Raw genomic sequence first — 15,078 nt, forward strand, 5'->3', positions numbered from 1 at the left:
CTTCTTCATTCTCATATATGATTGCAATGCTTGTGGTATTTGTAAAATTTGAGACTTAAATGGAACTAAGTCTTGCTTTTATTATGCCTATTTCTATTCTTGTGTGAGTAAATGAGATTGTAAGATCAGCAATGATAACTTTTCACTATGCAATAGTGAACATCATGTTGAAAGATTCCATGATAGTTCACGTTGGGAGAGTCCATGATTAAAGGCTTAGCTGTGAGTCTTACAAATCTTTTCATATTGAGTGATTCCATGAATATGAGTAATTGTTATAGGGTTTCTTGTTGAGGGATTCCATGAATATAAGTAATTGTTATAAGTTTTCATGTTGAGTGATTCCATGAATATGAGTAATTGTAACAAGGTTTCATGTTGAGTGATTCCATGAATATGAGTAATTGTTATAGGGTTTTATGTTGAGTGATTCCATGAATGAGTAATTGTTATAGGTTTTCATGAATCTTATAGGATATATGGGATGAGATTTTATCATTAACATTTTGGTTGTAGTCTTGTGTGATTGTTCAGCTAAAGATCTCTCTTTGGCTAAGAGGGAGTGTTGAAGATGGTAGTTGCGATAGAGATCTTTATTTGTGGAAATATGGACGTTATTACCATTATTGTTACCTTCAGCTGAAAATGACACTTATGTTTAAATTGTAATATTAAATGTAATGATGTGTCATTTGACATGCATTGAGGCATGGAAACTCAAAGAGTTGTTATTGTATTTGTAATAAAGAGTCTCGTTTTGGGAATTTGGAGAGACCTTCGGTTGGAATGTGAAGAGTCTCTCCTTAAGTTATTTATATCGCATCAAGTGATAGGCATTGGACACTTGAACTTTTATGATCAATAAAATGATATTTTCTATTGTGTGACTGGGTTTTTCCCTTCTTTCTAGAAGGGTTTTCCCAGGATATATTTTGGTGTTCATTGTTTCAATTTTGACTCCTTATTGCTGTTTGTCGTCATTGATTTTTGGGTTCAAGTTTTAACCCATTCAGATTAGATGTACGTGCTTTCACAACGTACGTCATATGGGCCTCCAAACTGGCTATACAAAATCAAGATGGATCAGCATGGGGAGTTTTATCATGTGTATGCCATATAGTATCATTCTCCATATAGGCAAAGCGATTAGTGGTGGCATTTCTATCGGGTTGTACGTTGTACTACTACATGAATGCCACCCTTCCTTATGATAGTTGCACTTCCTCGAGATCCAGTTCTTTGTTCTACAAGTAAGAGATTTGGCAACTATAATTTTGGGCTTTATTAGTAGTGTTTTTGGTGACTAAGAAATTCAAGAAAATGAGTTGTGCCATGGAGTATTATGTGATTCTAAATATATTAAAATAGTCTCGGTGGTGCACTCGTTGCCCTTCGACCCCACCTTGTATTGCAATAGGGAGCATGCCCTAGGCGCTGCCCTTCGACTGTGCAAGGGGCGCTTATCCCGTGAACCTTACTTTTTTTTGAAGTACACTACAATGTTGAGGTTTCAAAGTACAAGTCAATGTCTACACTCTTTCCATTAGTCCTCCTAATATTAATTGATGTATATTTGTCATTTGGAGGATGAATTTTCTTTTGGGAGGGATGATTTAGTCAGTGTACAATGCCTATTTTAATGTTTGATAGTATTTGTTATGTGTCAATTATTAATTGTTCTCATTCTATTAATTGTCCACTGGTTGTCACTCTTGGTAGTTGTAAGTGTCAGTTGGTTGATGGTTGTGTTCCTCTTGGCAACTGTCTGGTCAAAGAGTATGTGATAGTTGGGTAAATAGCTATTATTTGGTATGCATTGCCATTTGTGTTATTATTTCATGTGTTTAATTTACTAGGTATAGCAATAAACAATGAAAATTGAGGTAGATTTTGTGCAACATTATGAAAACACTCAATGAAAAAAGGGGAGTTATTCAATGCATCACGTTTTATAAAATTGAAGACAGGAGTTGTGGCAATTGGTTGTTATAGATGCAGGCTGAAGGACAAAGATTGGAGTGTAGTTGTAGCTCAAGTGTGGGATGATTTCCTTGTAGTTTTGACTTTCTTATTTTCAGATTTAGTTCAGATTTGGGATGTTTATTTGATGACCATGTGGTCATGTGATGATTCGCGATAACAACTATGTAATTGGGATGCTTCCATTGTGATGAGAAATTTGAAGGTGGGCATGTATGCCAAGATGAGAATACCCAAAAATAGCGAAGGAACTAAGAAGGAAGAATTTGTTTAATCTGCAAAGAACCCTAGGAATTTGGGCATAAGTGCGAGAAAAGGAATCAAGTGCATAGAATAGAAGAAACACTTGACACAGAACAAAAAAGAACACTACATAAGAAAATGAAATATGATCAAGGGAACCTCAATAACATCCAATCAAAGAATGAAAGAATGGAAAGCCAATGGAGCTTTGAAGAGGTTCATCCATAGTCGTGACAACAATCTAGAAGTTATGTTTGTCAGTAATGTAGAAATAGTGATTAATGTATCTATAATGTGATTTTTATTATTAGTAATATACATTTAAGATATGAAGTAAATAAGTGGGAAAAAGGCTGCAATTAAGGGAGAATTGCAAAGGGCACCCTATTGCAGAAACAATTCAAAAGAACTAGGGCACCCTGTTGCACTATGATTAAGGGAAAACTAGAAAGGGCACCCTATTTTTAGCACCTTCCCAAGGTTGCAATTTAGGAAGAACCATGAAGGGCATTGTATTGCAGTAATGGTTAATGGAGGACTTCTATAAGGGCACACCATTGTGAAATCGCTAGGTATCACTAATTCGCATAACCTGAGTAAGAAAATCCCATGAGGAATGATCATATACCTTGTTCATATCAAGTTTAATAACCATACCTCCCTATTTTTCCTAATAGAATGAATGGCCTCATGAGCAATAACAATGCTATCTAACATTTGTGTACCTTTCAAAAATCAATCCTCAGAAATAATTTTCTATGAACACCTTTTACATCTATTTTCCATTTCCTATGAGAATATTTTGTACCCCACATTTTATAGGACAATTGGATGGTAATCATAAAAACATTTAGGTTTCTTACACTTGGGGATCAGGTGGAATAACTTATCATAGCTCTTTGGCCTTTGTATTCCTTAGCCGCCCTTTAAACATCTTCACCGACACATCCTAGAACTTTGATTTTTTCTTGCTTGAAATCCATTTGGACCAGGTGCCTTCTTGTCATTAAAAGAGAAGATAGTGAGCTTACCTCCAAGTCATAAGGTTTGAATTTGAGTTTGAGTTTGGCAACGATAAAATTCGGATGAAGTTCGACAAGGAGAAAAGCTTCGGAAAAAAATTGACACTAAATTCACATATAAATTTAATTAAAAGTTATTAATAATAGATCAACAAATTTACAGTATATTCCATATAATTTTTTTTTTTTTGTTTTAGTTTAATACTAAAAATAAATGTGAATGTTAAATGAGAACTTAATAATTAAAAGTACATAAGATTAAGTTAAAATTTATCAAATGTTAGTTTTTAATAAAAATAAAAGGGATTGAACTTTTGATAAAGTCAATTATACAATGTTATAAAGCATGGGAAGAGCTAAAGAAAAAGATAAATATAAATAGTCAACCTCTTGATTAATACCACCTACACAAGAAACCAAATAGACAAAACTTGTAGAAGAAATCCACGTGGAAGAACTTCATGTTTTATGAATCTTTGCTAAAGAAATTCGTGCCAAAGGATGTGTGATGCGTGGCTTGTCCCTCTGTCTCTTCCCTTAACTTTCATCTTACACTAGAAATGAAATGCCATATCGTTTGTAGGCGATTAGACAAGCTACATGAATTGGCGGCGGAAGAAATTTGAGCTCTAACTTAAAAGACCTATTAGAAACCCCCTATGAAAATGTTTTTGTATAAATATAGTCTAATAAAAAACTTGGCACTTCCTCCATACAAATTTAGAGGCAATTTTGTAAATCTCGTACCTATTTTAAATGTTCACCGAATTTTGAATTTCAAGGATGAAATTTGGTGAATATTGTGACTTAGCCTTATTTCATTCTTCATGAAGGGGGACAACATATTCTTACTCTTACTTTTTGTGACTAGAGTTAAAAAGTTATTGAACAAGGCCTCTTGAGAATTGAAATTGCAAGCTAAACTATACCAATCATATCTTCGAAGAAGCTTTTTCCTTCTTTACAAATTGTTTGAATATCCACAAAAATTGAACTTGATAGGAGTTGCACATGAATAACCTTATTTTATTTCTCTTCTAGTAATGGTGGACATGTGAATGAATATGGTGTTGTGATTGGCTTCTTTTAACCTTTTTTTTCTTAATTTTTGTTTCCACATTTCCTCCATCATTAATAGTTTATTCTCCAACCTTTTTTTGAAAAACTCTCTAAACTCTTTGACTGGCGAGTACTCCTGAGTCAAAATTCTAGGTGAGTCATTCTTTTAAAAAACTCTCCAATGAGTTTTTGAAAAACTCATGACAATTTCCTCCTATAAAACTTCTGAGTAAAAGAAAAAATTTAGGAGTCTTGTATTAAAAATATGTCCAAATTCATATAAATTTATTTTTTCTTGCTTGCCCTAAAAAAAACGTGATTTTAATTGGTGATAACTGTTTCAATTTTCAAAAGGCCTTAATTATTTCTGCAGATAATTGTAATGTCCCCTTTCTTGACTTAGGCATTTAGGCGAGCTCCATTGGCCTATTTTTTCCCTGTAGATTGATCTGAAGAATTAAAAAGGAAATATTTATTTAATCAAATTATGTTGCAGGCAACTTGTATTCAATTAACTTTTATAAAGTGATCTAAGTCAAAAAGCATAAATAATCGAAAGTCATATTATGTGACATAATAAAATATGGAACAAGGTTGTTAGAAAGGTAACAATCAAGCAAAATTGCCCAAGAAGATCACATATGGATGTTGAATGATAGAGCATGGCATCACAACTCACTATGTGGTTTTGAAACATGTGAAGGAGGCATGGTGAAGGAGGCATGGCTTGTTATGTATCTAGGCATATTATATTATGTGGTGATGCTGGTGTCACCAGGTGACATATATCCTTTTAGTTAGTTAAATTGGGTAATAACTGTATTGGGTAAGGAGTTAGCTTATGTTAAGATTCTATTACTTTCTTGGGAGGTCTATATATAGGTGGGGAATATAATCTCATAATGCGATGCATAGGGTAGTGTGGAGTGTCTTCTACAGCTAGGAGTATCATATAATATTTTCCCGCCTTACGGGTTTATTCTATTTCTGTTGATATTAAGAGCACCTTGGACCACAAACATCTCTTGTATTATATTGGATCTATATTCTTATTTTGTAATGACTTCTTCATAAGGAGTTGTATACATTGTTTCTTTACCTTAAGGGTTTATTCTATTTATTAGTGTATTGGATATTTGAGCATCTTAGCCAAAAAACATGTATTGTGTGTGGTCTCTGTCTTATTTTGCATCTTGTTGTTATTCAAGTGGCTTAAAATTTCAATATTACTCCAAGTTGACTACTACTTTCAAACTAATATTTATTGATTTGCTGAGCTAAGCAGTACATAGAAGAAAAATCTCTAGGAGTGGAAAAATAAACTTCAGGAATGGCTGAAAACTTTATGTTATGACTCACATTGATAATAGTACCTTTGAAATGAAATCTGGGAAATGTGTAAGTTATTGTAATAGTACTATGGAAATTGATATTGCAGATGTACAAGGTGTTCCTGTTACAATTCAGCTACCAAGTGTACAACTGATAGAAAGTTCACCAGGCTTAAAATTTGGGTCTATTATAGCTTGTGAACGGGTCTGTATTCCTGGACTTAAAAGATTTGCACATCTTAATAAATATGCTCATTTACGTCGAGTCAAGGTACAATACTCACAAGGAATATCAAAATACTCACAGAAGATTGAACTGTGCCTCCACAGGTAGGATTGCTTTGTTGGACATTAGATTTCTTGTAATCTTGGTAAATTTGTAGTGGCTATTAAGTATTCATTTTCTGATACTCATATCGTCATATTACAGATTTTTCTAAAGCTTGAATTTGGTTTTGATTTTTTTGCTGGAAATTTGAATCATTCATGTTTAAGATATCAAAGTCTTGTTTTACCAACTTTTTTATAGATATTCTACTATTTAATCTGTAACCAAAAATCAAAGGCTAATATATATCAATTTATTAATTTGCAATGACAAGGTGTATTTTACCATAAATTGAGGAAAAGGAGCTAAGCTACGAGGGTTGTTTAGCTCTCTTTATACAGTTTCATATCTTAACCATAGTTCTATCAGTTTACTTTCCAAAGCTAGATTTGTGTCTATGATGGTTAAGATGCATTAGAATGCTCTGTGTTAAACAGGAAAAGATAGAATCTTATTTATTTTTATTTAAGCATTTATAATTTTATTCGTTGCAGCTTTTACAATCTTTCTTAAAAGTGAAAGTTCAAATGATGTACAGCATCACATATGCTTTTATTTTTCCATTTAAATTATCTGCACCATTGAGATTCTTTGTGATGTAGAGCATATATTCACCATTTAGAACATGCTTACAGAAAAAGGAAGTGAAGATAAAAGTCATTCCTCGTTATGTGAAAACTTAAGAATAAGCTATATGTCTTATAGTGGCTTATATCAGTGATGCTACCACAAAATTTTGTATGATATAAGAAAAGGTAGCAATTCAAGGATTTTGAGCACGAGAGTCTGCATATGGCTTATTTCATACTGTCTATGAATTGGAAAGGCTCAACCCTCCATCGCATTCTGCCCACCTGTACTAGAGTCCTTGTAGGGAACAGCTGTACCAATACTGGAGGAATATTAAAGACATCCTCAAATAAAAATACAAAGCAAGCCATGTTGGGGTGAAAAACCTTTAGGAACAAAAACAGCTGTCATGAAAAGACAGATGAAATACATTTAATTGATAGAAATCTTTCTCAGCTGGTAATTTGTACAATTGATGTGAAGGGAAGAGAAAAAGTTAAGAAGTGATAGTTTCTGATGCTTATCCACAAAATATTTTATAGCCTTGATGGATGTTTATGGGTTTAAATTGGATAAGGATAGTTATGTTTGATATGCAACCTGCAGCCATTTCATGGTAAAATTGATTGCTCACAACTTTTCCTTGCTGATCTAATAAATGTTTCCCACATTAATATTAACTCAATTTGAATTTAACAAATACCGGTCTGGGTTCCTACTTAGGTACGCTATGAGAGACTATTGTATTAGTGCCATTTCTCATTTGGTCATAGCTTCATCTTTACAGAAATGCCTCTCTTTTATTGGGCCAGTGTGAACAACATGAGTGGAAAGCACTTGAGAAGGGTTTATGGATTGGCATTATGTCACCCTATGAGACAAAATATATGGACATCAGGATGCAAGATTCAGTATTTGGTTCTCTCACAATTTCTGTGGAAGAAGGTCAGTGATCTTTTTGGTCATTATTTATTTTGAACTCATGGCTTAAAACATTAACGGAGTTCCACCGAAGAGTAGAATGATGTTAGAATATGCTAGTGGATGTCTAGATTCTAAATTATTGTTATATGGTTGCAGAATTCCAACCATACCGCTTGGCTTTCTTGGGTTTAGGCCTTGTAATGCTTATTTTCGCGCCTATTGTGAGTAAATGGGTGCCTTTTTACTATAGCAGTGCAATGGCATTTGGAGTCATCGTTGTCATTTTAATTTTCCTTTTTCAGGTTATACTTCTACCACCTTTTTTCTTCTGCATTTTTGTTTACATGGTCACTGTGCTTTTACTAGGAATTTTTTTGATATTATTTTACTATATGTAGATCTTAGTTTTCGTATATGTATATGGATAAATTGTATAATTTTTTTAATGGTACTTTAGTTTCTCAAATGAGAACATGTACATGATCTCCATTTTGGTGATCTTAAATTAACATAGATATTCTACAGTTTATTTACTAACACAAAGCTTATAATATGAGAAAGTGAATTGGTTGATTATTTTGGCAATTCTCTAACACTTGATTAAGAAAACAGTCAATTATGATGAGAACTGAGTGACATACAATTGACAGTAAGATGCAATGCAACGTCCTTCCCACTTTCTGATTATCTATTTGAAATTTCTCAAGATGGTAAAGGTGAGCATATGATGTTAATGATTATATAATTAAACTGAAGGCACACAACCATTTGTCCAGTGGGGGCGATTACAAAATCCATTTATTCAGTGGAAAAATAAAGGGCACTTCCACTTATGTAGTGCTAAAGTAAATGAGCACTTTCACTATTCAATTGGAAAGCTTAGTAGAAAATAACCTCTTGTTTAGTGTTGTAAATTGTAATAACCTCTTTCTAGCATTCACTACAGAATGTTGTTGTTAACCTATTTCCCCTTGGTCTCGTAGGCTAACCAGGACTTAGAGGTCATTTGGCCTAGGCAGTTTTCGTTGCAGTTCATTCTTAGAGGTGATTCGAGTCAATTTTGGAGGTACTTACTGTTTATAGAAAGTCATTATGGGCATGTTAGCACTTCCAGTTGCAGTGGCATGTCGATGTTAAATTGTTAATATTGACAAGATCATTTATTTATCATTGCTATAATTTATTATGCATTAATAAAGTTATTAGTTAACTTTATTGATGCATCATTACACAGTATATAGTCTGTGGGAAATATTATATTAAATGTTCTTCTTTATTTTATAACACGTTGGAAGCATAAATAAAAGTTATTAGGGGACTTAAGTGAAGGAAAATCATGATATATGGCAAGAAATATTAAAGAAAAACAATCTTTGATAAAATAGGGGCCAAAAAAGTAGCTACGAGAAAATAGGGGCAAAAAGCAAAAAACCCGAAATGATGGAAAGGGGCAGAAAGTGATTTTGTTTATCCCACATATTCAAGGTGAGTGGTTGAGCTCATATTCAAGGTGAGTGGTTGAGCTCTTGGAAAGTGTTATAAAAGAAATTGAAGAGCTCTCTTTCAACATGTTTGGATAATAGATGAAAATTGGTGAAATCATGAAGATTTTCTCTTGTGAGCTTGAAGTACAAAATCCCTCTATGTTAACATTCTTCTCACTGTTGCAAGATATAGTTAGGAGGATTGGAGTTCAAATTGCAAGGTAAATTATATTGCTAATTCTTCTAGTTGCTGAGATTTGAAGCTGCCAGGGGAGTTCAAATTGGAGGGTTTAACTTTAGAGTAGTGCCATTGCTTGAACTGTTGTGAATGCGTTGCTGGTAACAAATATCATCAGTTTGGAAGGGTCTAAGAGTGCCCTATAGGTCTGAAGGAGTCTTAACAACAATAATACCAACTGGACTGCATTTACTTATTGCCATACAAGTCTTAAAATACATAAATAAGTTCAAGCTGCTTTGAAAGTGAAAATCTGGGTGCTGTTTTTGGACTGCAATATCATTATAGGGTACCGTACGGCCATAAGCAGTAGGACTTTGCTGTTGTACCAGTTCTAGGTGTGCTCATTATAAGCCAGGTCAGTTTTGGGAAAGCTACAACGAGAGTTTAGAAGGATTAAAATTTCTGCAAATGTGATTAGGAAGAAACCTCATGCAATTGTTGCAATTTGGTGTGTTAAGTTTGCATGTTTTTGATTAAGTGACAACATGTTTTGAAGGAACCCTGAAACCCTTTATAGCAAGATACCAAAGAGATTAAACATTGACACTTCACAATTAAAAACAACACCTAAGGAAAAATAGGCAGGGCAAAAGACACCAAGTGCAAAACCTACCAAAAGGCAACAGACCAGAACAAATAAGGACAAAACAAAGATCAGTTACCCGGCACTTCAGAAGCTCAGCAGTTTCGAGCTCCAACTTATCCATATCGTCACGCCCTTTCAATGTCTTGAACCTCTTTAGCAGAAATGGTGTCCTTCTTGGTATTGGCTCTTGTCCTTCTGCTAGGCCCAGACTAAGAATCCCTGGGGGAATCCTTGTCATCTGCAACCTGAATGATAACTCTACATTATTGGAGCTTTCCAACTTCCCTAGGAGGATATTGAGATGTTCATTGGAGGCCTCAAGGACCTCGTAGCTCTGAGCATCTATGTTCTTCAAGGTATTCTCAATGCTGGAATGCTTTTTTTTCCAGCAAGGTAATCCTATCTTCCAGCCCCGTCAAGTGAACAACCTCCTCTTTCCCAATCATGCCCACATTGTCCCCCACATTTAGGTTGATCCCATCCACCGAATCTCTACCAACAACCACAACATCAAGGATACCTAGCTTGCTCTCCATAGCTCTAATCTTAAGATTTATGTTCTTGAATTCATGGAAGGACCACTTGATAACTTTGTAGAAATCCAACACATTGTTTGTGGTAGTTAACATAACATATTGTAATGTCCCCTTTTTCTGGGACATTATAATTCTGTGTTGCCAGCTCTCTTCACCTAGATTTCGGGGGTGAAAAGGTTTTTTACGGGGTTCAGTTCGAGATTTGGCCTAGACATTTCCAATTCCAGACCCATCAGAGCAGTTTTGGCAGGTTGTCTAGATGCTTACTATTTTTGGTAAGTAATCAGAGCTCAGTATTTTTGGTACCTCAGTGCTAGGTTGGAAGCGTCTTGCCGAGAGCTTTCCAACGAGCTATTGCACATGCTTATTAGAGTTCATTTGATCAGTTATTTTAATGCCTGATGGCTATGTGGTTTACTAACTAAGTGACTATTAAAGTTCATTTAACTTGTCACTTTATTTAAAAAGGTACTATGTCACTTAAGTGACTAAAGGACAAAAAGGTGCTTTATCCCACATTGCTTAAAAGAGTGTGCATCACATTGGAAAAAGTGATAAAGGTACAACAAGCTCCACATAAGAGGATATATGAAGAGATCATATTTAAACAAATATTAATCTGAGAGCTGGAAACAGTTGTTGGTTATTTCTTCGAGGACGCGAACCTTTAAAGAAGCTTTGGAGGTTGGATACAAACCTAGCCTTCTTACAGGTTTTATCTACATTTGCCAATTTGACTGTTTTTACTGTTTGTAAGATTGGATCATTTGGATATTTGCATGTTATTGTATTGCTGTTGTAAAATACAGTAATACATTTGATGGTTATCTGAGTTAACTCCTGGTTTATATATGCACTTTCTGAACATTGGAGGAATAAACTAGCTTTTCTGAGTTTTATTGTATGTAAATCTGCTGATTAGTGTAATGACCCTACTCAAATCTGATTGAAAACTTCTGATAAAGAGCTCAAGGAATTTTGTCAAACACTTCAAATGAAAACTTTCAACTTGCTGATCTGTGGTTTCAGGCTGATGTTTGCTTGATAAATACTCAATGAAGACTTCAAATGATTACAATTCAACACTATGATGTCTAAACTATCGTCTAGATGCATTTACAACCTCCTTTTATCAATCACAATGTACTTTCAATGATTGCTAATGTAAATTTTTCATGATCAGCCACTTGACATTATGTCAAACAGTTGGCAAACTAGGGATATATGACTGCTAGCTTTAGGATGAATGCTAAATGATCTAACAATGAGCTAAGAATGAAGAGCACTTTCCTTTACATGAGTTTCTAATGAATCAATGCATACCTATAGCCAAGCACATTTTTACAAACACTTGACATGCAACCCAATACTTCAATCAAAATGAACATTATGCCAGACAATAGACATGCAACTTATCTCCCCATTTATTGACTAACAATTTGCATCCAATAGTGACATAGATTAGCCAAGACTCTTGGCTTTGGAATGATATCTCATACAATGCCAAAATCGGAAATGAATAATAATCATCTACAGCTGCAACACTATCAATTTTATGTGCAATACAAAATCTGACTTCGATGTTCACGTACAACAGCTCAATAAAATGCACATATGTAATCATGAAAATGCATGTAAATCACAAAGGAACCTGATATCTCAAATCGCCATATGCCATTGATGAAGAGGCAAGCAATATCACATGAAATGATGATCTCATAAGCCCAAATTGAATTTCTGAAGTAGCCGCCCTTGTTCTTGCATAGGCTGATCAACCTCCATGACCGCAGATTATGAAGGTCTGAAAATGCAATTGAATGATGCACCAAGTTACTGTAGCGAACACTATTCACGAGTATTGTAACAACCAACACTAAATCTGATCTGCAAGTAATAACCTTTAAACCCTTTATTCAAAAAGTACAATAATACATCAGCTATTGTACTCAAATATTTTCCTCAATGTAGCACAAATAGAAGACTGAAGTATCTTCCTCCCAGCTGCAATAATTCAAGTGATATTTCACACCCTCAAAATTGCTATCAATAGGAATTTTTCATTTCCTATGACAAAGAAGTAATTTGTAGAAACCCTAGGCTCCACACGATGAAACAACAACAACATCAAATCTGCCTGCCGAGAATGAAGCCCAGGATGCCTATTTATTCTTTTTTCTCCACTTTCTCCAGAAACTTCCAGAACATTATTTTATTTATTAAGTGACTTTATAAAATATTTTATAATTCAACTCATTTTAAAATTAATTAAATATAAAGTTACTTTTTAATATTTATTTATTTGATAACTTTATAAATAATTAACTTAATACCACTTATTTATTTAATTAAAATAATTAATTAGTCATCCTCATAAAATATTCATTATTTTGAACAACTTAATTAATTAAATTAATTAAATCAAATTACCTCCAAAACGGGGACATTACGGTCCGCCCCTCCTGAAATTGCTTGTCCTCAAGCAATTCACCACCTAGATCCCACAAGAAGAATTGCATAATGTCCCTGTCATCACCGAACAATCTCTGCAACATTTGCCCAATCTGAAACTGTTGTACCAACTCAATATCATCATCAAGTGTTGCAGAAGTATAAGCCTCAAGTGGAAGCAAGCTAAGAGACTGATCAACCTTGCCTCCAAACTTTATAGAAGCTAAACTATCATCCCAACTATTCAGCGCTTGCGCTCCTAAATTGTGCATCATGAATAGGTCATGTACATGCGAATAAAAAATGAAGCTGTGAGCATTCCTTATCGTATAATGTCGGTAGGAACCCCCAAACTTTGCTACTGGCTCACCATCATTGAACTGGGAATCAACAGATGGCTCCAGTCTCTAACTCCGAGTGGCTGTAGGCTGGATAGGACCCTATGCAATCCGCTCAACAAACCCCACCTCAAAATCCCTGTAAGGTAGCATAGTAGAAAGGATCACTATAATCTCCCCGACCAATCTGTGAATAGCACTAGTACCTCGGATGAGAACACCTTCTGACACTTTATGTGAGTCCAGACGAACACCTGCACTATCCAACAAATACTCCATGAACGGTTCAGTGCAATAAAAATTATATGAGGAAGCATCAACATACTCCCTTGCACACCACAACTGATCCCTCTGTAAAGGTGGCACGGTCAACTGTACCACACTGTCATTTGTGTGAGAAGAATCAATCTGGAGACTCGACTCCACTGGTATCCCAAACTTATCAGGACCAGGTACTCGCAAATCCTGAACATGTGTGTTAGCCCCAACATGTTCCTTAGTAACAACTGCAGGAGTATACTCACCACCAACCACTTCAATATACAAATGAACTGGGTCTGGGGCTGGTGTAGACTGCAAATGCTCCAACTCCATGGTCACCTCCTCTAATTGAAACTATGACTCTTGTAGATCTTGCTGTGTGTCCTCCAAAGCCTCAGTAGTCGCTGTGAGCTCCTGGGTAAGCTCACCTCCTCACGATCCAAGAGTGCCTCATAGGCTGTACTCCCCCACTCAACCAAGTGATCACGGTCGACTACCAACTGTAAGTAATCCTGTCTCATAACCCTGACAGCTTCACGCAAGGCATGAACCTCTGCCAAAGAAAGGTAACCACCAATGGACTCATCTGTCATAGAAGCACCCCAACTAGTAACGGCCAACAATTGACAAGCAGTATCAAAATGCTCAAGAGCACTAGTGATATCTCTCTCGCCAACTCCCAACTGGCTGGTCACATCGTTTTTCCTAAGCAGAAGAAATGTATTTCTCGGCAGAGTCACACGTAGGAGATTATTATTTTTGTCTTTTACTATCACCGGACTTTGTTTCTACAAATACACCAAAAGGCAAGTCATATTGATAAAGTAGAGGGTACATTTCTCCAAATATTTTGTTTAGAGGTTTACAGAATGATAATGAGGGAGATGGTGGCAAACTTTCACTAATCTGGAAAGAGGAACTTAATTGGAACAAAGATCTTATAGCACAATATTTTGGTCGAGAGACTCTATGGCTACACTATCGTTTCCTCTTTAATGAAATGGTACAACAGACTAGTGCTAGCTCTCGATCCAATGACGCATTGTCTACCCATATGAGCTTTTTAAAACATGGACAAAATCACCACTAGTATCTCTTGATTTTTTTTTTTCCTTTGTTGGAGATGAGTTTGACTTAATCGACTTGTGGATAAATAAATTTGACACTACTTTTGAAGATGTCATCAAACAGAAAGAATATGCAGCTATGTATAGCATGTGGATGATCCTGCATTTGCCACGAGTTAATCGAAGCCCAGAATTATTCGAGAGGGTTGAAAAAGAACGAATCAAGCTTAAGGTTGTGCTGGAAAATATGTGCCCACAAAGAACTCTTATATGAGAAGACATATTATCAGTCTGAATCAATGCAATTTTGAAGTTTTATAAAGGGGAAAGAAACTTGGCGAGGTTGCAGATTTGATTAAAAAGGAACTTATCCTGATAGGGTGCACTGCTATTGAAGACAAACTTCAAGATGGGGTGCCAGCTTGTATTGAAACACTTGCAAGGGCAGGAATAAAGATTTGGATATTGACTGGTGACATATTGGAAACAACAATAAACATTGCATATGCTTGTAGTTTAATCAACAACCAAATGAAACAGGTGATTATTAGTTTTGAAACAAAACAAAATTAAAGAATTTCAAGAATCCTCCAGGCAATTACATTGGAGGTCAGGTAAAACTGTAAAAAGAGTTTGCGGACTGTCGTTACAAACTGGAAG

General features: G+C 35.2%; 1 protein-coding gene across 7 annotated transcripts in view; it reads left to right on the forward strand.

Moving 5' to 3' along the window:
* Positions 1–15,078, forward strand: part of LOC149559432 (uncharacterized) — a 291,923-nt gene that overhangs the window by 36,507 nt on the left and 240,338 nt on the right. For 5 of the 7 annotated variants that reach the window (XM_089833327.1, XM_089833332.1, XM_089833329.1 and 2 more), the window contains exons 3-5: positions 5,743–5,965; positions 7,321–7,478; positions 7,614–7,759. In XM_089833327.1, coding sequence (XP_089689453.1) covers positions 5,743–5,965; positions 7,321–7,478; positions 7,614–7,759 — 527 coding nt within the window. Of the gene's footprint in view, positions 1–5,742; positions 5,966–7,256; positions 7,479–7,613; positions 7,760–15,078 lie in introns of all 7 variants that reach the window. The other 2 variants (XM_089833334.1, XM_089833335.1) reach the window with 1 other exon arrangement.

The sequence above is a fragment of the Cupressus sempervirens genome, chromosome 5 (assembly GCF_028749045.1).
Source record: "Cupressus sempervirens isolate cs-2001-9-10 chromosome 5, ASM2874904v1, whole genome shotgun sequence".
Lineage (NCBI taxonomy): Eukaryota > Viridiplantae > Streptophyta > Pinopsida > Cupressales > Cupressaceae > Cupressus > Cupressus sempervirens.